General features: G+C 38.0%; 1 protein-coding gene across 3 annotated transcripts in view; it reads left to right on the forward strand.

The window, feature by feature from the left end:
* The first annotated feature begins 9,061 nt into the window (after nt 1–9,061).
* Nucleotides 9,062–25,158, forward strand: part of LNPK (lunapark, ER junction formation factor) — a 31,161-nt gene continuing 15,064 nt past the window's right edge. The window contains exons 1-8 of one of the 3 annotated variants that reach the window (XM_015868447.2): nt 9,062–9,152; nt 12,306–12,387; nt 13,032–13,076; nt 13,401–13,588; nt 17,054–17,112; nt 18,168–18,208; nt 23,124–23,204; nt 23,291–23,342. In XM_015868447.2, the coding sequence (XP_015723933.1) occupies nt 12,361–12,387; nt 13,032–13,076; nt 13,401–13,588; nt 17,054–17,112; nt 18,168–18,208; nt 23,124–23,204; nt 23,291–23,342 (493 nt within the window). In that variant the 5' untranslated portion in view covers nt 9,062–9,152; nt 12,306–12,360. The remainder of the gene's footprint in view (nt 9,153–12,305; nt 12,388–13,031; nt 13,077–13,400; nt 13,589–17,053; nt 17,113–18,167; nt 18,209–23,123; nt 23,205–23,290; nt 23,343–25,158) is intronic. The other 2 variants (XM_015868449.2, XM_015868448.2) reach the window with 2 other exon arrangements.

Here is a 25,158-nt window from a genome sequence, read left to right on the forward strand (position 1 = left end):
GTGTCACAAGTCCCTGTGCTGTCACCTTCTGCCCATAAAGGGAGGGAGGGGTGACCAGATTTGCAAATCTCTCTGGTTAGATTACAGTGAAACTGATGCCCAGAGTGTAAAGGTATCAATTTTAATGAGAATCTCTGTGCTATGTTTGTCTTAAAAGCGTTGGCACTCATACAATTGTATCTATCTGAGCTGTGCAGATGAACTATGCAACTTTATAAGAAATTGAAATAAGCCTTGTGTTACTTAGCAGCTTCGTGAGGGGGGAAAAAGGAAGAAGGGTGGTGAGGGGGATAAGGGATGGACAGAGGAAGAAACTGCTAGTCTGTGTTCCAGTGTCGGTCCAGCCATGGGGGGTCCCCTCTGTGAGAGTGTTCATCCTGAAGTCCTAAAGTTCTGAAGTCTCCCTGAGCTTCTCTCAGTCATCTCTTTATGCCTGCTAGATTTGTGACATTCACAATCAGCATGTTCACTGTCAACAGCTCCACGGGCAAAACTCCTCAATCAACGACTGAGCAGGGAATTTTGGCCAAAGCAAGGCCGCCCTGTCTCTTGAGGGTTCCCTCCTCCAACCATATCTTCAGCCTTAGCCTGTTGTCATGGTGATGGTCTTATCTTGCAAGTGTTTGAGACAATTCCAGGCATACCACAGATAAAGTGTTTTTCGTTGGTCTGTTTCTCCCTGTTTCACAAGTTGCCAGTTACTGTGTGAACAGTGTGGGACAGAAAGGATGAGGATGTGAAAATGACTGGGGAAGAATGTGTGTAAGGAGGGAAGTTTGACCCACATTTGTTTGTGATGTCATGATGAAGTTTTCCAAGAAACACTGAGATGTTCACCTTCTCTCTCTAATGGCTTTTGTGATGATAATGTTATTATTTAAACACTTCATACTGATTTTCTTTCCCTTCTACATAAGATCTGGATACGTTTGTATCTTACTCTTGTACACTGTGCTCCCCCCTCACTGCATTTCTAAAGCCTGCTTATTGCATAGTTATGTTCTTGTTTGTGCTTTACTTATTATATTCATAGTGATGTTAAATTTGTTGCATCCTCAAACCAGAGATTTCTTATTTATCACTCCTATCTATTGAACAAAGTCTCTTATATTACTCTTATATTATATTACGGACAAACAACTTAAATGGTTTTGACGCTGCAAGGGAAGTAGAACAAGGCATGTGATCATTCTATTTTTAATAAAGCCTTCTTACACAGATGCTTATTTTTATATGTAGTTAATCTTGGGGTTACTTCTGTGAATTTCCTAAGCAATCTGAATTGTGTATTGAAATGCCATTCTTTATTTCAGTATGTAGCTTTTTTTTTAAGCTTTGGTTCAATTTTAATTATCCTGAATGCAAAAAGTCTTTTTCTTTCCTTTAATTCTTCCCATCGCTATTACACTGACAAAGTTACACATCAATTTACATGACTAGTTGCAGACTTCAGATATGGTACATCTTCTGTTAGGTGAATACTTTCCAGTGCCCAAAGGATGCTGTTCTGTTGTGCTTCTCTTCCCCCTTAGCTCATGTGGAGAACTGCCTGTCCCCATGCTCACATTTCTCCTTTGCAATTTCAGTGCCATTGACAGATGTATGTTTTCTTTACATTCTTTTGCACCAGAGCTGTGGCAGGACTTTGTTTGCTTCATGGGCACAAGTTTCTCACAGCTCTTAGTTCTCAGGTTTTGTGTGAAGGAGGCTGGATACTGGAAATTATCAGGGAATTTAGGGCTGACTTCCTGTGTGTGTACTTATAAGTCATTTATTCCTATGACTTTTAACTAAAGCTATGATTTCTCTTTGTATCTTACCATCTTATATCTTAGCATTTTACAGCAACCATGAATATAAAATGCAATAGACTGTTCAACTGAGAGATGGGCTGTACAGATATGAGTATGGGACTTAATAGTTGCAATACAGAAGAAGCTGCACATAAAGTCTCCATCTTCACAGTAAGATGAGACTACAAGCATCCAAACATCAGCAGTTGAACTGTGTGCACAGAGCATGAGGTTACAGTATGCTTTCAAAAGAACATAGCTTTTCCCATCAGACAGAGGACGTTTTGATTGCATTAATAGCTGGTGCTCAAAATTAAAGAAATTTTTTGAAATATGGAGCCCATCCTATTTTATATATTTCTGTAGAAGTATGGATTTTTATAAAGCTATCCCAGATCACTCGCTCTGGAACTTGTAGTTAAGCCTTGATCTGGTACTTTCTGATTAGAAAGAGAACTCCACGGTTTCATTCGAACATGGGTATTTCAAAGCCGATATTTGCAAACTCAGAAAAAAAGGCCTTTTCATTAATCCATCATTCTGGAAACAGTCACACTAACCCACAACCACATACAAATAGAAAAATCCTAATGGGACTATTTTCTTGCTAAGCTTGTAATAGTTTACATTCACCTAATGGCCTGGGGTTATAAGCAAACTGCTCAATTAGAGAATTTAGGCTGGTTGCCCACATATTTTAGAGCAAATTATCCCTTCACAGATGCAGAACCCCCTATATAAAATGCCTAAACAGTATTTCCTGTCTAAAAAAAAAACAAAAAAAAAACCCAACACAAAAAAAAAAGGCAAAAAACACTATTCCCTAAATTCCCACCTTAACCTACTAAATATTTCTCTTTGTGCAGGCATAGCCAGTTTTATGGAGAAATACCTGATTTGTCTTGCATAACTCAATCTAGACCCTTTTGCTGGTGTGTTTTTAACATTCTGAGCAGCTAAATAATGCTAATGCAACTTTATTTTTGGGGAGCAAGTTTTTAGGAAGTAACTTCTCACTTTCCTTATTATCGACAGTGAAACACCGAGGTCTCCTGCAGGTATTCTGGCCTTCTGAAGCTTCAGGGATAATAGACCTTCCCCTTCCAATGGCGTTCTGAATTCGGAGTTATCTTTTAGCTCTTGTATTAGTACTACTTTTTGTACTGCTTCTTTTATTTAAAAGAGAGGCTGATGATTTCAACCTATAAACACCTATTAAAAGTTCCTCACCCTGTTATGCTGAGCTGCTGCTCTTAATTGTATGCAGCTGGGTGGATCATTGAACTCTTCTTTCAAATGCAAAGAGTTTAAAACTACAGTGATCCCAGTTATCTGCTCCTCATGTCACACCCTCTTCTGGAATTAAGATAAGTGTGACTCTGTATGCAGAGAGCCAATATCTCCTTCAGAAGGCTCTGGAAGCAGACCAGACAGTCCCTTTCACAAATGGAAGTATTTTATGTCTATACTGCAAGTGACTTGAATGTTGTGAGCGTCAGTACGGTGCCTTTTCTCCTGTCTGAAATCCAGGCTAAAGAATTAGGTTGCTGCTACCTTTTGCCTTGCTGCAGTTTTGAAGCATACAAAGACTTCTTCCCATTATTTCTGTCAAGACAGGAGCTTGAGGTAAATGTCCTCAAAGAAAAATCTGCTTAAGTCAAAGACAGAATTGAGCTCAAAATATGAACCTGCATGTATTATCTTTTAACTTAATAACCCAAAAGCCTTTTTGTAAAGCAATGAGGAAACATCTGAACACTGAAGGACATCTTAGAGCAGCTGTGCCCATTGTGCAACACAAATAGTTGAGCTCGGCATGAAGAAGTGAGGAATGATTTCAGATGTAAAGCAATGAATTTATAGGCAGGTGTCAATGCACATACTTTTGTAAGGAATGCTAAAGAAGGAAGAATTCAAGAAATGGTGGAAATGTCAGGAGAAATTTAAAACCAGTGGCCTACAGGTGGGTATATATTAGCGGTCCCCTAATAGGACAGTCATGTTCTCAGGGGAGTTAGTGTCAGTTCCGTTGGTAGGGGAATGACAACACTCAGGAAAACTCTTAACTTCACCAGAAAAACAAAAGGGAAACAGAGGTTGATTTTTTCAGATGTGCTGGTTAAGCAGGGTTTCTTCTATTAACATGAAATTTCCTTGTTAAAAAGCAGAGTAGATTCCTTCCAAGTCTAAGAAACATATCAAAGGAATATGCTAGCATAATAGGACTCGGGATCAAACCAGAAATACCGTAGCAACCTGAGTAAAACCAAACCGTCCAATCTCTCTGTGTGATAGAATTTGATTAAAGTTTATTGGCTTTTTACTGCAATTTCCAATTTGACAGGCCCTACTAAAGCTAAAATTGAATTTCATATACAAAGCTTATGTGGTTATGTTTGTTATTAGCATTGTCTTCCCAGGAGATACTTGGATTTTGTTTAACTAAAAAATAAACAAGTTAAATAAACGAATTGCCTGAGTAAGACAGTTATATGATGTGGTCTTTTCCTTTCATTCTAGAGATTGTGAGTTTTGGGATACATGTTTAGGAGTTTGTGGTTGCTTTACTTTAAATCTAACACTATGGACTTATAATGTTTTTGTTCAATGTTCTGCTCTTTTCATATAAAGTTCTGTGTCCTGGCCAATTTATGACCAGACTTTTCCAATAAACAAGTTTGTAGGAATTCATTTATAGATTGTTAGAAATATGTGTGGTGCCTGCTCTTTTCCCAGCATTAATGTAATGATTTATTTTTACTGTTAATTTTAAATTATATTACAACAACAACAACAAAAAGGGGAAGGAGGGGGGGATAATTTGCATACATCAGAAGTTACTTTCCTAAACATACTGGAAAAAAATCAGAAGATGCATATTGGTGAAAACAATGCCCATTGAGTATGGATGATATGGATGAGCTCCTCCACTCTTAGATGCCTCTAAAACATTTAAAAGAGACTTGATTTCCAAAGTTTAGACACTCAGTACTTTCTAAAAATGAAATCCCTTGCAGTATTTCAGCTGAACCACTGAACCTCTCTGAAAGTTTTCTTTGGATGGTAAACTGGAAAGTAAGTAAGCAAGCCAAATGGGGAAGATTATGATCTGTAAAGATGTTTATTAGATCAGTATAATTCAGTATGTGACTGAGCAGGAGGCATATATTTGTACTGTGGAGGTTTCCAGGACCCAATTTGCTAGCAATGAGAGATTCAAGTGCAGAACAGAGACAGCACCAAACTGTTTACTACTTATATACAGGAAACAAACAAGAGACAGATGGGTCATGAATAAGACAGTATTGCTTTATTTTCCCCCAAATAATTTTTCCCCCCCATGATCTTTTCCATGTGCAATGGTGTCAGGTTCTTTCATGAAAATGAAGAGGTTGTGGTGTTTTGAAGAACAGACTCCTAAAAAAGAGAACCAGCATAGTAAGAATAAGTACGTTTCTATTGTATGTTAGATTAAGATGTTCAAGTTCAGCATCTATCTGTCTTAAAGATGATTAAATGGATGTGTAAAATAAGGCTGTTCATTGTAAAGAAGCGACTCGCAAGAATAAAAAGCAACATAACAGATTTTTGTGCTATTCTACCATGAAAGAACTGATCTACTACTGAAAAAAAAAGACATAATAAAATAACTCAGACCCAGCAAAAATATATATTTTGCCCTAAAGCAAACCTCCTAGACTTCACTATGTTCTGTTTTCCTTATATCCTAGTAAACTCTTTTCTTCTTAAGAGGGCTCAACTTGTGCTGTCCGTGTTGAAAAATTAATCAGAGTTCATTTTCTAGTGTATTTTATTCTAGTTTATGTTACTTAAAGAATGTAAACTTTATTTCACATTTCTCCCCCCAGAATCCCATGTACACTCTTTGACTTTTTACAGCTTGCCCTTACTTTTCACAGTCCTATCCACCAGCTGATCATGTGTCAGTATTTGAGCAGAACATGAAGGGCACCCAAACAACTTTCAGTAGAAGTTAAATACTCCGAAGTGCAAGTTCTTAATTGTGTTTTGAAAACTCGAGACATATAATCTAAACACTTCTGTGTCATCAAAGCAGCCTTGGAATGACCTTGAATCCTATCATTTGGAGTCACTGGAGTTATTTGCTATTACAGGGAATATTTCTTTTTCTTTTTTTCATCTTCTACATATATTTAAAGAAATTGCTTTATATTAAGAAAACAAACATATTTGGACATCTTAACACAATTAACTCAAGTTTAGTTTTGGACATTTACTGGTATGTTATAATAAAAGAAAGTCATGTTGACTTCATTGGGAGTTTTGCATGTGAAGTCACTGTAAAGTCAGATCTTATCTAGAGCTGTACACTGTAATATCTTTGGCAAAGAAGAGTAGCTGAGATATGATCTGAAATTCTGAATGTTTTCAAATGTGTTTTTTTGGAAGTTATTTGAAAATAATGTATGTGAAAAGACTGACAGAGGTTATATAATTAAATATGAACACAAAGCAACTGTTCTTTGTCCTTCTGCTTGCAAGATACTCGTTTGTTTTCAAGGGGAACTCTAGTCATCTTTAGCTGAATGAAATCACAGATAGTTTTGCCTGTGGATTTTATTACCTGAATTGTTTTATAAGCCTGCTATTTAACATGATTACATGAATTACGAACTGTGATTTTATTTCTTTCATAATCTTTGTAGAACTTGCCATTACTTTTACATGTCTATGTCTGGTAATACACACCTTTGAAACCATGCCAAAAATATTTATTGTCTTATTTCTGGCATTCTGGGATTATGTGGTTCCGTTTGGTTTCCAACCGGAACAAAGGCTGTGAGCAGATCCAGTACCTGGTACTTTGCTGAGAACAATTTTACATGCAAATTTAATACTTCATTACAGTAAGCTTTTGTAACAATCACTAGTACGTATGAAATGCCTTTACTGTAGGTAATGTTCTATCTACTATTTTGAACAGTTATCAGAAGCAAAATATATGTACTAATTAGAACTTTCCTTCTCATTGCCTGTCTCCTCCAGCTTGACTAATTGGCAAGCACTAAAATGCAGTCAGGTTGAATGGAAATGGCACACTGTTCCTGCACTTGTTTGTGCTTCATACACACACACAGCGTGCTGGAAGAAAGGCTCACTGCTGAAAGAGCAGAACATTCCCATTCACCCCTTGAGTCATATTCACTTGGTTCCAAATTCCATTATTCTTAATCAAGTAAAAATCCTCTTAAGATTAGAGGAGTTTCACTCAAATAATTTCATAATTTGGCCCTTATTTTGTTGGGTTAGTTCTCGCTTTGCCCAGTAGGCACAGCCATATTTGAAAGGTTACTGGATAGCATTCTTTATTTTATTTATTTTCAAGGAAATACATGTTAATAAAATTTAAGGATGTACTTATGTGTTTATTGAAGAGTAGGTATCCCGTTGAATCAGAACCCTAATTTGTTTAAAGAATAAACTGCTCCAGGAAGCCAAAATAATACAGATGACTTAAATATTAGTACAGCTCAAATACTTGCAGTGAGAATAATCAGGCTTTCTCTGGGAGACTGTTTTTTTTTTTTTTTTTAACAGAACATTGAGTTATGGTTTACACGGTCATTTTTCTACCCATGAACATATATTACTCATTACGATCTTTAAAGAGTCAGATGCTTGAAGTTATGCCCATCAGGGAAGGGTACGCACTTCTATGTGCATCATAACTGCTTTGAAAACTCCATATGTGATTTGAAGCACGACTTATCTCAAATGCAGGCAAAACCATCTTTCTGCTTCTCACGTGTCAATTTCATACTAGGCTCCTTCTGTTTGTTTGTGAGATTCTAGCGACACAATAAACACATATTTCAGTGTTTTATGAGAAAGTGCTTTCCTGATTCATTGTGCCACAATAATAATCCAGAGTTTTACCATTGCTATGTGTTTGTTGTTTATGAAAGGCCACATGCTCTCATTCTGTTCAGGATGCCCAGGAAGCAGAGTCTGGGGCCCAAGAAATGTGACCCACTGCTGGCTTGATTCAGTTTAACTTCTGCCATCACAGCTGGCTGGGCATGCTCTGCTGGGGATGGTATATAAGGAAGCTGCAGCAAACCAGCCCTAATAGCTTCACTCAGCCAGCCTTGTAGGGTAGCTGTGCAGGTGGAAGGTGGAGCTGAGTGGCCAGTGTTCCTGGAAGCTCAGGCTTGCTTTAATTATTGAAGTGTCTACAGCATGTGAGGAAGTGACCTGAAGAGAAGCTGCACTGTTGAGGAAGCCCGTGTGCTGTATGGCAATGAACACAGGACTGGCGAAGAGAAACAGAGGAGCTGTGTCACAACACTGCCAGCTTTGCTCAGAGCAATGAGACATACAGTGACATGGAATTCTTAAACTCTTTCATTGACAATACAGTGAAAATGCTGGTGAGATGGCAGCAGATGCAGACACTAGTCAATATGGATTAGTGCTATGGATTAGTAGGATCGGCGATCTTAAAGCTTGCTGCAGTGACATTTCAAATTGCAATGTAGACAGTGTTTCAGTATCTAAATGAGTTAAATTAAATGGCCTCGGTCTGCTCGGTCTCATTTAGGGTCTGCTTTAAGATGATGCTGAGCATGCTTCGGGAGCCTCATTAAAAACCTCAAGCTGGTTCTATACTCAGATTTGTTCCACTCACCAGCTACATGGGCACACTTCCTTCTTTTAGGTAGATCTGGGCTGAAGGAAGCAGGTCTCTGCATACTATCATGTCACGTCACATAGATGAGACACTTCTCTTGAGTGAAAGGTTGAATGGTGGTGACTATCAACACCTTTTTAAACCCACCAGTTCAATAGGTTAATGATCGCGAAGCAGCAATTAGAGCTTAATGGAGGAGGCCTGCTGCCAGAGAGCTTTATGATGGGGCTCCAGGACAAAGTACAGTCCGGGGTGTCCCTCAGATACCCTGAGTCAGGGCTGGTGACTGTGGTGACTTCAACAACTTTATGGCAATAAAAAAGGCGGACAGGCATCTTGGAGACGCTACTGTTGGCTGTAGCATTATAACAACAAATAAACGCAGCACAACAAACAAAACGAGCACCACAAAACACAGCACCATCATTATCTAAGTTTATTATCCAAGAGCTGAGCAACCTCCTGTGCACCACACACCGAATCCTCCACACAACTGAACCGCCACACACCGAACCCTCCACACAACCGAACCGCCGCCCGTTCCCCTCCCCCGTCCCTGCGCGCCCCGCGGCGGCGCGGCGCTGATTGGCTGTGGCGATGTCGCGGGTGCTGATGGGATTGGAGCGGGGCGGCCCGGCCCCTGGTTCGTCGGGTGGCGGCGGGATGCGCGGCCCGTCCCGCGGCAGGTACGTGCGGCGGGAGGAGCGCCCGGCCCGGCCCGGCTCCGCGGCGGGACTCGCTGGTGTTTGGGGCGGGTGGGAGCGCGGCGCTTCCCGCTGGCTGGGAGCGGAGCCGCCGGCACGATCCCCGCCCTCCCTTCGGCCGTTGACAGCCGGCGGCCCCTGGCGTGACGGCGGCGCAGGCTCGGAAGGGGAACCGCTGTCGGGAGGAGCACGGCGCTTCACTATGGAAGGGAGGGGGAGGAAGGAGCTGCCGCCCGCTGTGGGGCGCGGGGGGATCCTGAGCCGCCGCCCCGTGCTCCGTGTGTGGCGAGGAGCACGTTGGGGCGCTTCCAAGCGGACCGCAGAGAAGGTTGTCACTATTGTCACTAACTAAAGGCAGTGTGTGCCTCTAACACAGGGAGCAGGGCAGGGAGCAGGGCATGGCAGGTGATGCTCTCTCTTTACGTGCTTCTGCTCGCTGTGGGTGTCTGAGGCCAACCAGCCTGGGCTCTGGGTGGGAGCAGAGCGAGCAGACACGGACACGCAGTTTGGAGGTGGCAGTTCCATCCCTGGGTGTCACGGTGAGCACCTGATGAGGTCTATGTAGGAACAAATTAGAAGGCTTGCAGAATACTGATTTAAATGGCACTCCCCTTCAGGCTGCAATGCCTGTGTGTCTGTGTGCAGAATCCTGGCTGAGCCTTCCTTCCTTTCAGTATGACTTGGTTTGGTGTTATTTAGTCATGAGTTTCAGCGCATTAGTTCTTAACTTTAGGGATTTGAACTTCTGGAGAGCTTTTTAATCATAGGACTTCTTTGAACTTAGCTTGAAGAAAGTGGTCACAATGTTCTGTGTGCTTTTGGGCCCTTTCTAAGGGCAGCCCTGAGGGTACCTGGTGTTGTTTGGACCCTGTGTTAGCTCTGAAACGCAGTGCTGCCTGTGCTGCTGGCTGGGGGAGGCAGCCTGCCTGGCTGTGTAACTTGGTGAGGTGCTGTGAGATCATCAAACCATTTGGTGGGTGACTTCTGTAATTGTATGTGATCCATCTTCTTTCAAAAGAAAAGCCTTTTCTGCTCAGGCTGTCCTTCTGTGGCATGTCTTCTTTTTCCTAATTAAGTTGGCTGTTTTTTGGGTAGAGGAGATGCTACCCTACGTATATAATATATAATATATGCTACCATATATTTGAGACTTTGGCAACAGAAATCACTAGTTGTGTTTGCATGACCTCCTATGGAGTTTTCACAACTCTTGTATTGCAGCGTGTAGTGACTGAGGAAAAGAGCTCTGTGCTGAAGTAGTGCTGCCTTCTGAAGGAGAAGGGGGAAGGAAAGTGTCTGCAGTGATCCATAGTAAACACAGAAAATTCTCCATCTGGTAACTAAGGATTAAGTGACTGAATTGTAAATGTGAGTTCAGTGGCCTTAATCCTCTTTGGAAAAGGGTTTTGGTAACACTGACTCACAGGCAGCATCCATAAAGCCTGTCGCTCTCGTGGTTTGTATGAAATTATGTGTGTGGTGACACTTGTCAAACCTGTTTCCCTTCCAGATATTTGCCGGATAGTTTGAAAGACACATGGATAGATACCACTATGAGCGTGTTATTGACAGAGGTCTGTGACACCAATGGCTTATGGATAATCTTTGCTCACAGGGCCCTTGAAGTTCAGTGTCAGAGGTTCTGTGGTTATGGCATGAAGGAAAATGGCTCCAGAAGGCCATGAGAACCTAAAAAAGCCACCTGTGCTCCAAGCACCAGTGGCAGTATAATTAAAACAAACTGGATTTGGGAACCACGTGCCAGGTTTACAAGCTTCTTAATTGGCCAGCCAACAGCATTGGCTCTGTTTTGCAATGATGACGCTATCTCAGTGAGGAAGTACTTGTGGAGAAAGTGTTGTCCCAGATCATGGGACGTTGGAAAGCTGCTGTTGTTTTGCTGAGGCGAGTTACTGTGTTACTGATTGTTTGGATGGTTTATGCAGAAGACTGAGGAGTAATAGTGCTTTTTCTGTAGCTTACCCGCTCTGTGCCCATCTGTTCTAGCTTTGTTTTGGCTGTGTTTCAAATACAGATTTGCTTATCTTCAAGGATGGGTTTTCAAAATCATAGGGCCTGCAGTTCTGTGTTCTGAAGTCCTTGGCTCTCTTACAAGGTGAAGAGGAGGCTGTAACACAGTAGCGTTAGTGAGTAGTGTGTATCCTATGTTGTATTAATTCATTCTGACAGCATCAGACAGTTAGGGAACAACTTTAAATTGAGGTTTCTTTATCTTTCAATGCTTGGCCAAAAGTAACTTAATAAACTAATAATCACGTACTTCTGCCAAGCTGGGCAGTGCTTTTTGTTTTGTTCTGTTGTTTCAGTCCAGACTGGAGAGAAATTATGTATTCTAAGGTTCCAAGTCCATTTATTCCGCCTACTGACTGATGGAAGGCTGCAACACTTCTATTTCAGGAACCTAGGCACAGCTTCTTACATTAGCACTGTTCATGGGTTCTGGATTTGTGTAGACTGAATTACTTTTGCGTGCCTAGAATAGCTTTTAGAGCCATTTAATGTGCTGGTGACTGCCCTGAGCTGTGTTCAAGGAACACGTGCTAGTGTAGTGCTTTCCAATAGCATGTGAAATCTCTGTAGCCTGCTACAATGCTATGTATAATAATAATGCTATATGAGAAATTCTTGTTGATGAGTGTGAAAAGGAAGGGAATCTATAGAAGAAAGCCTCTTTCTCAGGAATAGAAGCATGTTAATTGTGAATGTTGGGGGTATCAACTAGTTACAAAGGATCATGAAGAGCTGAGCTTAGGAGCAGGTGAGGAATTAATTGGAATTCAGTTTTATAAATTATCTTGCTTAACAATAAGTTATATGACTTTTTGTGTGTGTGTGTGCTGGAGGATTTTGGCTTGGTGATGGTTATTTTGTGTCTATTTTTGAGGGTCTCCCTCTGTTAACATACTTACAAAGTGTTAATAAAGCTGTCCCTGTTCAGGCTGATAAAGAGACCTACAAGAGGGCCTACAGAGACTTGGTGTTATGGTAGCATACAGGTAGATAACTATGCAGTGATCTTATACGCTGCATTGACATATTTCTATGTTAGAATATGTTATCACTCTTGTAGAATGCTGTTAGATTGGTCTTATGTGCTTAATGCTTTACTTCTAGCTGTGAAATCTTGTAGAAGATTAATAGCTCTACCAACTTTTGGCCACTGTAGAAGATGGGTGGATTAATTTCAAGATGGAGGGTAAGTAAAATATTTTAACAATGTAATAATCTTTTGTTAGCTTGGAATACTGGAGATTTCCCAATTCTACAATGATTTCTTATTATGTTAGCCTTCAAATTTGTGGTCCAATGGGTTTGGGATGGTAAGTAGTACCTTCCTACTTTTCAGAAATTAGGGAAGATTCTTAGAAAGCAGATTCCAGGTTGTTCCCAATGGGAATTTTACTGGAGATGAGAATGCTTACATGCAGTTGCTTATGATTTATTTAGAGTGTCTCTTTGTGCGGAATGAGTATTGGTAAGAAGTATTTGAGTTCTTCAATCATGGCTTCTTGTCTATATTTTCTTCATTTTACCTCTTCCTTCCACTCACCGCTTCACTTCTTGTTTTACTTCCTACCCACACATTTATTATTACAGTACCCATGTAGGTTTTCATCTTTTGTGGTGTAGGAGTGGAGCCTTCTATCCATAGTCTTGGCAACTGTAAGATGGCGATGTGCTAGTGTCTTCTATTTGTCACTGTTAAAGTAGGAAAATTATCTTAATATAAAACAGATGATATATTTATTACATGTCTTTTTGCCAGGGAATTGTTAATCTACACTAATCCTCAGTGCATTGCTTTAGTCAGATTAATGTCTTTGTTCTTTCCCTTGTAAGCAGGCAAAGCCTTCTACTGTAGAAGTATTAGAAAAAATTGATAAGGTATGTATTTGCCTCTTGGTGACTTGGTTTTGTTTGGAAATGTGTGTCCTGTTTGGTCTTGCTTTTATTTTAAGTAAAATCATGCTATGGTTTCAGCAGCTTCCCATGTTAGTAAGAAAGCATTACAGACATCTGAAATTCCACATGTCTGGTAATAGTTATAGAATGCAAAATATACTTGCTTGTGTCACACTGATATGACTAATTTTAGTAAGCACTTAAAAGCAGCTTACAGACTGTCCAGCAATTAGGTTTTGTACACACTTGCATTCACTCAAGACACAGATACATTTAATTAATGAAGTTGAACCTATTTATTTACAGGAAATAAAGACGTTAGAAGAATTTAGAGAAAAAAATCAGAGACTACAGAAACTGTGGGTTGGAAGGCTACTGTTCTACTCTTCACTTCTGTATCTTGCCACCTGCTTAATTGTATATTTATGGTGTCTTCCTGATGAATGGACAGCGAGGCTTTTAATGACACTTCCATTCTTTGCATTTCCACTGATGTAAGTAAATGTTTTATTTATTTATTTATTTAAGCAGTTGTCCCTTTGATATAAGGAGGTGGAGAATACTTTGTGGCAGGGATCTGGGTTTTTTTTTTGATGATCTTTGAGTTCTCCTAACTTGCTTTACTTTTCGTTTTATAATAATTATAAGCAGTAAGGCAGACACTTTCTTGAAGGGAGATGTTTATCCGGGGTCTGGATTTAGTATTGAATTAAGTCTTATCATCAGAAGATGTTAGCATCTAAAGTTGCTTGCCTTATCAAAATTATACCAGAGCTAGAGAGAGAATTGTACCTGAGCAGCTGTGTATGGGAAATTGGTAATCACAGCCTGAACCTCTGATTAATCAGATGAGGCAAGTATTGGGTCAGCTGTAGGAGCACAGGTGAGAGTAATTTAGCTGTGCTCCCTGAAGGAGTGGAGCTTGACTCCACCTCCTCTAGACCTCATTTAAGGGCTGACCACCACTAAGGCAGCATCTCTTGGAAATCTCTCCCTGGTGGAGACTGCCTCAGTATTTCCCAGCGAAGGCATCTATATCGGTGAGTTTTTCCTCATAAATAACCTTTTGAATATGTTACTGTCTTTGTATCATTCCACCTTACAAGCTGTAAGTTAACATAATATAAACAGAAGAGCACTATCTTGCGTTGTATTTCTACTGCTGTCTTGGAAAAGTAACACTACTGTATGGAAGTGATTCAAGGTATTTTGGCTGTATGTGAAATGAACCGTATAAAATCAGAAGAAAAAGTTTTAGACTGACTGGAAAAAACTGAATTTTTGATGTTAGCTGAATGTTAATACTGAAGTGACATGAAAGATTGTCAGGTTAAATATATTGAGGATAAATTTTATGTAAATAGCTGTTTTTTATCCCCCTGTAAGTTCCTTGACTGTTTAAATAGAAAACACTGTAACATCTTTGAATGTGAATAGGAGAGATAATTGTCTTATCTTTTTCTACACCATCGGCCATTTGTCCTCATGACTGACTTGTTTTCCACACTTTTTTCTATTTAAAACCAAAAAATGTTGAGTTACCACCTTACCAAGGAGTGCCTTCACTTCTTCCCTCCATGCCCCCAGCCATCAGCAAGGGGAACTGGTCTTCTGAGCAGATTTTCTAGCGAGGAGATTGCACAGTGCGTTTATTGCTTTACATCATAGGAATTTACATCATCTCAGATGAACATGATGAATATTGTCTGTGTTTGTGCAGCACAGTTGTATGGAAACCAGACTGCCAGTCCTCTAGCTCTAGATTTGAAAGAAAGAGTCTAATGTATGTTTAAGGATCTGCAAGATCGGTGCGTGGATAACATGTAACGTGTTGAAGGATCCATGTAGTTATTCTCTATATGTTATATTGTGTTATGTGTAATGTATTTGTGTGTTGCTGTTATAGAATCCTGTGGAGAAGATAGATGGGCAGCGCATTTTTTCTGAAAATAATTTGTAGATTAATCTTTGACAGCAATATGAATTGTTCAGCTCTTCAATGCAATGATTTGAAAGCTTTTGTTGTTAGCATGCAAAGCTTGCTTGTGCTACCAGTGAAAGTGTGTAGAAAAGGAAACTTGTTTTGATTGAGATAAGGAGGTTTTGTGTAGAAGTGGAAAATTTACAACTGAAGGTGATGGCTTCTGGTGCTCTGGTGTGAATTTTCACTTTGGATTTTCCCTAGTTTGTCTCCTCATTTCTTGCTTCACTTTTTTGGAATGGTGGGATTTCTGAGTAAGATCACAAGCTGAGAGCCAGACTTGTTTTTTATCATTTGTGACAGTTCATCTGTTGTTTTTTTTTTTTTTTTTTTTCTATTAAGCTATTACACTTCAGGCTTTTTGACAGATAGGAATGGCAAACAACTGCCAGCTTGTCTTTGCTCTCAGTCAGGAGGTGCCACCCAGCAATAGCTCTACAGGTGTTTTGTTTTTCTTTTTTTTTTTTTTTCCAATATATATTTGGAAGCTCTAATCAAACTGGAATATGTCTGCATTTCCCACTTGCAGTCAGTCACCAACTTGTTTCTGCCATATGTCATTTCCTCAGTCTTACTGAGTTACAAGTCTTACGTTACTGATAGGGTGAGTTAACTGCTAGGATTGATATTAAATGTGTATTGATACATCTGAGAAGTTTTGCATTTTAGGGGGATATTCTTGGAATAGAATCTATTTAAGTGAAAACTATTTCATTTTGCCCTAAGTTTCATATAAATGTTTTTCATTTTGAACTTGTTACGTTAGTATGAAAAGGTCTGTTTTCTGACTTTGAAGTAAAAGTTTCATGAATCTTCTGCTTCATGAAATCCTACTATATGCTTTTTCTTAGGATACACCTCTATGTAGGAAAAGACTCTTCTATATTAAGCATAGATAAAACTAAAGAAGTAATGCCTGTCTACCTTGTATTCTTTCTTCATAGGAAGATATATTTTACATTGCTAAGAGACAAAGCTGTCTGTATTTTTAAGTTGTTACAGCACACTTTTGGAAGTGGAATAGTTAAGCTTGTTTCTCATACCTTGGATATGTTACTTCCAAGTTGCATTTGCCTTGTCTGACTTAACTAATTCATGTTTTGTTACTGCTTAAAAGCATTTGAAACTGAGTAGCCATTATATAGATACAAAACATGTTTTTATGAATTACTCAAAAGTATTTTAAATATCTATCTCCTATGCTAGTTATTATTCAGAACATGTTTCTAGGCTTTAGGATGTTGATTTTTTTGCTTAACTGAAGCATTGCTACTCTATTTTAATTATAAACAATTCTAAATAAAAAAAAGTCTTAAGGATTGCAGAGAAGCACTTCAAAGGTAAAACAGACATAAATCAATAATTTTATCTTGAGCACAGATAAAGCTCCTGCATTGTTTGGGCTAAGTCAGCTGAAACTGTACAGAATGTGGCTGGATTCAGAGCTCTGTAAAATCAATAGGAGTCAGGACAGTTACCTTTGTTTGGGAGAGCATTTACACAATAGCTGTATCTCTTGCCTTTCATTGGTATTGAATTCCTTCTACAAACCTCCTGTGTCTTAATTTTGGGAGTTGGTTGGTAGTCTTGTTTTTTGGATGACTTGCTTCAGAAATTTATTTAACAATAAGCAGTGAATAGGTAGTTTTTGGCTTGTTTCATATACCTTGAGGTTTCCAGGCATTCTCATTGAGCATTTTAGCAAGCGGTGGTGTTACTGGTAGTGCTTCCTTACTATTTCTACCTGCAGTAGCATTTCTTTAACTATTATTCCAGCTGGATTTTATTAATATTGATGTTGATGTCTTGTTGACAATGCAGTAATTTCATTTATAGCTCCCCACTTAAATATTATTTGAAGATTTGTTCTTTGTATTTGCGGAATTAAGTCTCTTCTGTGTGAACTGTCTGCTTTGCTAAATGACTTCAGAAATGATTACTGTAATATCCTAATATAACTCTTCTTTCTGTTTTAAAGAATCTGGTTTATAAGAACTCTGCTCATTTTTTTCTTTTCCAAAAGGACAGAAAGGAATAGTAAGTATTTTTCTGTCTTCTGTGAAATTCAACTGCGGCGTTTGTTTTTGGTAGTTATATGTTCCTTAAAGTTATTTCCCAAAATAAGCTTTCAGAAGTATTTAATATACCTAATAAGTATACATAAATAAGTGCAAATGTATGTATATAAATAGAAGTATATATTATGTTAATATTCTTGCTGTTTCTCATAGCTTTATGTGTTTTTAGGAAAACTGAAAAATGGGTAAAAAGCATGATATCTTATAAGTGAACTGCTACTGTCCAGTAGTATTGAAGGGGAATAGTTTTAAACAGATTTTTGTGTGTGTTAAGCTCTTCTTGCTATGAAGGATAGTGGAAAATATCTTCTGTACTACGTGATGGTTTATTGCAGTGAGGTTTCATTCAGTGCCAAGCTGGAAGCTTTGACTTAAAGAGAATCCCATTGCATTTGACCTTTCCTCTTTGTTCCTTCTAGAGATAAGAGGTTAAGTGCTGCACTTATTACTTGTAGCAAAGTCTCTTACATTTAGTAGTAATGTGATGTGGTTAGCCTACAAAACTTTTTTTGCTCTTCTGTTGTCTGAAAGAATTGGATGGGTGAAATATATTCAGATTTGAAGCTCAGAATTCATCTGGCATTTGGAACTAGCATGTGTAAGAGGCTTACATGAAATATGGAAGCCAGTAAATCTGGTACTCAGATGTATTAATACTTGGACTTCAAGCATTTTTTTCTGTAGTTTGACTGCTGAGATTAAGTGCATTTGGTCCATTGTTGTAGCAGTTTTAATGTAGGTCAAAGCAAGGTGCTAGCTAGAATTGGTTTTCTTAATGAGGATATGGTACATAAAACTTTTAAAATAGTTATAACTGTAAAATGGTAAGTGGGCTATAATTTATGAGCAGTTTCAGGGTTAAAGATAAATTATTTTCACACTTTGTTTTTGCAAAGTTTACTGATGTAGGTTTTGTTGTGGTTGGTAAACTTCGATCGTATGGGGTGAATTCATTGCTCAGAGGGTGTGGAAAATCTCTTACGTGGAAACTGATGTATAACGTTTTACTTTTAGATGATGCGCTGGAAGATTTGAAATCTCAAAAGAAAAAAATAGTAAGTAAAACTTAAAGAAAAAAATAGTTGTTGTGGTCCACTAAAATGTTTTTGTTTCTACAAGGCTATTAACGTTGCACTGTTTTCATGTGTTTTCTGGTACTCCTGCCACACAGGAGTGCACTTGTGTATGAGAATAAATTGTAGTTTAAATTTAAACTTGTAGTTTAAATTAAGCCTCCTGTTTTATTGTTGCTAGACTTGTTTTTTCCAACCAACAGCAAAATCATAAATGCAGTCCCTACCCCAAAACATCCTCCTGAAGTTGCATTATGTGCCTCTGTTGTTTATGATTCTTTCCAAGTGCAAACACTTGGAAAAAATTCTGCATTGTTTGTTCTAGTAGCTAAATTAACAGAAAACCCACAGCAATGCTACTAAAAAGATGTCTGGTAAGAGTCTGAAATCATATGGCCTTCACAGGGCAAGCAGAATTCACTGATCTTCCACTGGGCTGGAAGTACTTTGTAAATGTAAAAGTGGTACGGTAAACTGTAACCTGATTATGTCATCGTCCTTTAGTAAGGAGGATTTGCTAATTTATATCTGCTAATCTTTATTTTAAAGAATCTATTAAATGGAAGTGTCCTTTGACTGGAGAGGTGATAAAAAGTGTTGGATATGCTTAAATTTCAAAGGACTGAAATAAATGAATGTGACATCTGTATTTTTAATCTTATTTTATGAAAACAATAACTGAAGTTAGTTCATCTTTCCAATTTACACAGTTATTGAGTTGTTTTGAGGGGAAATTTCTGAGAAAAGAAAAGCTCAATGGAGAACAAAAAAGCCTTTGGAGTCGAGTGTGAATCTTTCATTTAATTCAAATGATTTTCTGTGATCTCAGTCTTCATGTTCTCGAAGAAATAGTCATGCTGTTTCTTTGGCTTTTTTTCCCTAGATGTGACAAAATCAGGTAGATTAGTCAGGGGGAAAAAAATGGGGAGGTTTCTTTGCTTGGAATTGATGCCACTGGAATATAATGTGGATGTCTTGATGATTAAAGAAGTCAAAACAACAGTGGAATTGCCAACCTGTAGTCATTGAAGACAGACTTCTGAGTAGAACTTCAGTTCAACAATTTTTCAGTTTGAGAGCAATAAAGTCTGTGATTATCTCTTGAGCTTGTAGATGTCTGATTCCTGGCAAGGGAGCAGACTTATTAGGGCCTATTGGATTGGAGTGGTGTTGGTATTTTTGACTCAGATGATTTTCTTTGAAGTTTTGTCATAGTTTAAAGGCATTTAATTTGAAGTCCTGTTGTGTTGAAATGAGCAGAACATGGATGCAGGTAATGACATAGGACTAGAATTTGTTTTTTAGGTAAAAACATTTTAAAAATTGTGTTATAATGATAATGTAATAATAACAATTTAAAAATAATATTAAGGTTTAGTTTTGGTTTTATATTAATTTTCTTAGTCCCATTTGTATCTGCAAGTACCTTTAGTAAATACCTACTTTGTAGTTAAACAAAGAAGTGAGTCTATACAGTATTGTTTCCTTAGTGTGTAAACGAGACTGTGATTCTCTGTGATACAGGGGATTTGTGTGCATTAGCTGTACTTAAGGCACTTCTTCAAGATGCAGCTTTCTCCATTGCTGTACATATGGGATACTCTGGTTGTGTTTGTGATAACTGTAACTGTCTCTTTGGCCTTAGTTCTTTGTTGGTTAATGAAGTTGTCAACCCTTAAGCCTGAATGTGTTTAGATGAGCAAGTTCAGAGGGTTAAGCAGATTAAAAGCAAGGGCACAGGACACATATTAAGCTGCTAGAATTGGGAATTAACAGAGACTTTACCTGGAGTAGCGGTTTTAAAGATGGGATAATTCTTAGCCTGAGGACAGAGTTGTTAAGATAGCATAGTAATTACTGACCATTGTGCGAGCCCAGCCATGCCTACCCAATATATGTTAGAGTACTGCAAACTCACAATAGGAAGCTCAAAGTGTGATTAAAAATAAATTCTATTGATGAATGGTCAAGGTGTGTTTCTTGTAGGTGTGTTGCAGTGCTCATACAAAACAGTTACTATTGTGGCTTAAGTGACTTTATTTTCTTTTTTAAAGTTGCTTTTGTATGTGATTGTAAGTCTTATATCTACAGATTGAAATTAATCTTCAGCTTTGCACAAATGTGGAGAAATACTTCTCCATAGGGAGGTTTGATGTACCAAGTAATTCAGTTTAAGAACTCAGAAGGTAATGTGGCAGTTAAGTTGCTTGCACTGTGTTAATACTTCAAATTTCCATTTGTGAAATCATGTTGACCAGATGCTTAAAGTACTTTACTCCTATTAATTTTTGGTATAGCCAACTAGTATAGTTTTTGCAGGAGTTTGGTTTTGTTGCCATTTGGATAGGAGGCCAGCCATGGGAGAGAAAGTGGTACATGACCATGCTGCTTTATTAAGATGCGGTTAATTCTGTGAGCTAGTTTGGAAAGCCACAATTAGGGTGGCATTACCCTTTATAGAGAACTGTGATTCTGGTTACTCATTGTTTTAGCTTGATAAGCTGTGAATTTTGTTTTGGTAGGAGGTATAAAATGTTCTTGTAGGGGAAAAAATTGAATCTAAGAGAAAAGGTTATTATGGAGAAGAGTGGAATGGTGGAGCAATTTGCTTGTTTTTGAGCCATTGTTCACTACTAGGTAAACCTTTTATGGGGTTGTTTCAAAGTACTGAATGATCCAGAAGTCAGTTGTTTGATTTGCATTTGTAAATGAATTTGTGGTAGTGCACAAGCAAGTTTCTTCTTCATTCAAACTTGCAGTATTCCAAGCTTATACACACAAGCCATTATGTGCTTCAAGTAACTACTAATTTGCTTAAACAGGAAGGAGAGCTTGACATCCTTACTACTTTATTGATATTGCCAGCCAAATTTAACTGATTTCAGGATAACATATTCTAGAAGTGAAACCATGGGATCTGTGATTGTACTTAAAGGAATCTTGACAGTTTTTAGAAGTTTTCGAGAAATTTGCAGAATTTTGATTGCAGATGTGAGTTCTCGTTCATTTTCAACTTTGTGGAATTTATAAAGCTATGTGTGAACTTCAGAATATGAAGGATAACCTGTTGAATTATCCTGTATTTTGATAACGTGAGAATGGCTGCGACATCTGAATCTTGTGATGGGGAAGTGTCAAGTGATGGCGGAGCATTCTGTTTTTTCTTTACCTAGAAGTTGTCTTGCTGAGGTTTTCTCATTTTCCTGCATTGCTTTGAAGACAAATGCACGTATTATATGGTCATCTGAGTAAACTGACTTGGAGCTCTTCCTTTAGATTTGGGGACCGTATATTGACACTGATCATTTATGCTTCACCACTTTCCCTTGCTAACACCACCCCTTTGTGTGAAGGACTGCCTCATGGTTTGCACTTTAATAAGCAATAAACGGTTTATTTTCCTTATTAGACTCATAATTCTGATCTTACTGCATGGTGTGTGGCATTTCTTTTATAAGTTAGTGGGTTAACTCCAAAGTCCTGCAGAAATAAAAATTTAGGACATTTATTGTTATTATTTTTACTTTCCTATTCGTTCCCTTTTTGTTTCAACATTCCTGAATTAGCAGCTTGTTGTATTGCTTGCCTCGAACTTCTGGTAGTGTGTGTAGGAGTGAGCTGTTAAATGGGTACCGTGTATCTGTTAAATGGAGTGGAATTTATTTATCTTTTGAGGTCTATTTGTGATTCTGAGGTTTCTCTATCGGTAAAACTAGTGCAAGGGCTGTATACACAGAAAGGCTGAGATGTTAGTTTCTCACTAGTGAAATACTTGCCTAAAAGTCATGTTAATGTGCACCATTTATTATTTTAGCAGTGATAAATGACTTCGAGGGAACGTAATTTTTTGACCACTGACCTTTTCAGTTTTGCAGCTTATGCCAACAGCAAATCTAACAAACAAACAAACAAGACCACTTTTAGCTGAACGTGGCCATTAGTCAGCATATCTGAGAGAAAAGGTCTGCCTAAGATACTGTAAAATGCATTGTAATTTCTGTGTATATTTGTTATTTGTCATAACTTTAGCTATCTGTTTTAAAGTTAAGCTTCTTCTGATGTTGACTGTTACCCACTAAAATGATACTTTACTAGTGATTACTTTTTTAATTAAGCCCACGTATTAGCTATAAAACCACTTGAGTGCATTGTAAATAAAGCGCTATAATAATGAAGTGCTTTAATTACACTCCCTAAAGTATGCATAGTTCTTAGTAAATTTTTTTATTTAAATTCTTAACATGTTCCTTTTTTTTTCTGAAAAGCAGTTTGAACTGTAAAGATGGAGCTGTAGCCTTTAAAGTCATTTGTGCAAATTCCATGGCTGTTCTCTAGTTAGTGAGTTTTCACAGCGTTTGCAGCAAGCTAATTGCTTCTGCTAATAAATAATCTAAAATCGATGCTGACAGCAGTTAATTGGCACAGAGACTTTATTCTGTAAAGCACTTGGCTAACGACCTTCCTTAAATTAATAGCATTAAGTGCTATGAGGAAATAAATCTAAGGAATTGCCTGTCATTTGCTTGTCATGTCTAATAACTTCCAATAATGATGGCTGATAGATTTTTGCACATTCCATTATTGAAGTTGGTGCATGTAATTATTCTCCTCATTATATGTAAACAATTAGCAATATTTGGTGTTTCCTTGCAATAAAGCTGTTAAATACAAGTAGCCCGTTAGAGTTGCTAAACTTTTGGAAACAAAATTTCATATCCATTGTGTGCACCAAATCTGCATTTATCTGAACATGTTATGTAAGTTACATCTGAACGTGGCTCGTTGAGTAGAGCTTCACAGTTTGGGAACTTCTCTATGTTGGTTGTAAATAGGTGTGTGTGTGTGTGAAGAAAATGCTGAAAAAATTGTTTTGATATGTGGAACCTTTTGTTTCCAGCTTGAGGAAGTGATGGAGAAGGAAACATACAAGACTGCTAAACTAATTCTTGAGAGGTTTGATCCAGAATCAAATGCAAAGGTAACAGTCTTTATTGATAGTGATTTAATGTAAAAGGTACCATGGACTCGTACATTCAGATAATGTTATTTATAATTAATTGGCAGGAGGCTGAACTGCCATCTGCTGGAACATCTGCAACCTCAAGACCTGGACAAGGTAATCGCCCTGTAAAATGGCTGCTCTTTAGCAGAGACACTCATCTTTCATTGCAATTTCCATTCTTGGAAGTCTCTTAGTAATAAAATTTGTAGATTGATTGACCTTTATTTAAGGTTAATAGACTATTTATTAGACTATGCCTGTGGACATTCTTTATTTTTTCATACAGTGGATGTTAGTAAATACTGCTGCTAACATTGCCTAGAAGAGCATCAACGTTAAATATTGATGCATTAAAATCAAGTTCTTGAGTCACATACTTGTTTTATTTGAATACTAAGTGTCTGGGAAATCTTATACTGTCCTCCTTGACTTAACTTTCCTGTTGTGCTCCTGTTGTGTCTAGTCAGACATGTCATAATGCAGCACTTAAATTACTTCTCTATGGCAGATGGGTTGATTTCTCAAAGCTAGTGCAGAAGTAGTATTAGGTAGGTAGTAAAGATGGACTTTGCTGGTTTGTCACACAGGAATTGTACTTGGATTTTTTTTGAAGTTGACTATAATATGCTATACTTATACTGTATTAACAGTAGCATTTTCAGTATAAAGGCCACCTGGTGCTATGTTAATGAAGACGGCTTACCAACAAAAACTTGCTTTTAGTGTAAAGGGTTATTTGATGTTTTAACCAACTCAGGTCCATGGGGGCTCATGCTCAAAATAAACTGCAGAATCTTGTGTATGTGATTTTCTAAGGAAGACATACTGCTCTGAAGCATGTATTAAAGCTCTAAACTTTTGTCTAATTCTTGGGAGAGGAATTTGAAACTACAAGCCTGTATTTCTTTCATTTTTTCACTCTTGAAATCCTGTTTTTGGTAGGTGCACAGTGCTTGTATTTGTGCTGTTTGGATTTATCTTCTGAAATAGGGGAGGCTTATTTTCTCAGTAGTTCATTTTTTTGTGTATGTGCAGTTATTTGTTAACTCAACTTTTATATATCAAAAGTGTTAGCTTATTGTTTTTCACGCTAAATATCTGCCCCAAACAAATACACTGCACAGAACTGAACATGTGGTAGGGGGGTTGGAACTACATGATCCTTGAGGTCCCTTCCAACCTGGGTCATTCTGTGATTCTGTGTGAGCTTAGTATGACTAGATGGTACCTTATTGTGGTTACGGTATAACTTCTTGTATGTAACATAGAGTAGAATTAGTGATTTGACATGAGTAAAATAGCTGATAAGTTAACATGTGTACTTCCTTAGACTTCTCTTGTCTCAGTTTGGAAACAAGCTGGTCAGGGAGCAGAACTTGTTATCTTAAGCATAGGATAGATAATGTCCAATCAGATTGGACTTAAAGCTGTACGTGGCAGTCGGTGAAAGGTTAGTTGGTATGTGTTTAACTTGCGTGTTGTTATATGTGAGTTTCAATTTCAAGTTAGTCAAAGATTTTTTATCATTCAGTTTTGCATAGTAGTTAACTCTCAGAAAACCACTCAGCAGCTTCATTGTGTGCTTCGCAATTTTTGAAGGTTTTCTGATTTTTTTTTTTTTTTTAAATATTGCTTGTTAATAGTAATTTTAAGATATGAATTGTATTAATCTTGAGATTTGGTATTAGAAAATCCTGGAAATTCAGAAGGAAGGGAATTTGAAAACTTAAGTGCAATTTTATCCATTAAATGCTTAGAGTAGTGGAGTGAATGAACACTCAGTTACTCTGTCCATATCTGAAGAAAATACGACGTAAAGCTGGGGAAAAAAAACAACAGGATATTCCTGCTTTGTACCTGTTCACTTCAGTGCGCTGATACAGCTGTAAGCAATGCTATGTTGTAACTGAGGTCAACTGGCATGAAACTA

The sequence above is a fragment of the Coturnix japonica genome, chromosome 7, assembly GCF_001577835.2.
Source record: "Coturnix japonica isolate 7356 chromosome 7, Coturnix japonica 2.1, whole genome shotgun sequence".
NCBI classification, from domain to species: domain Eukaryota; kingdom Metazoa; phylum Chordata; class Aves; order Galliformes; family Phasianidae; genus Coturnix; species Coturnix japonica.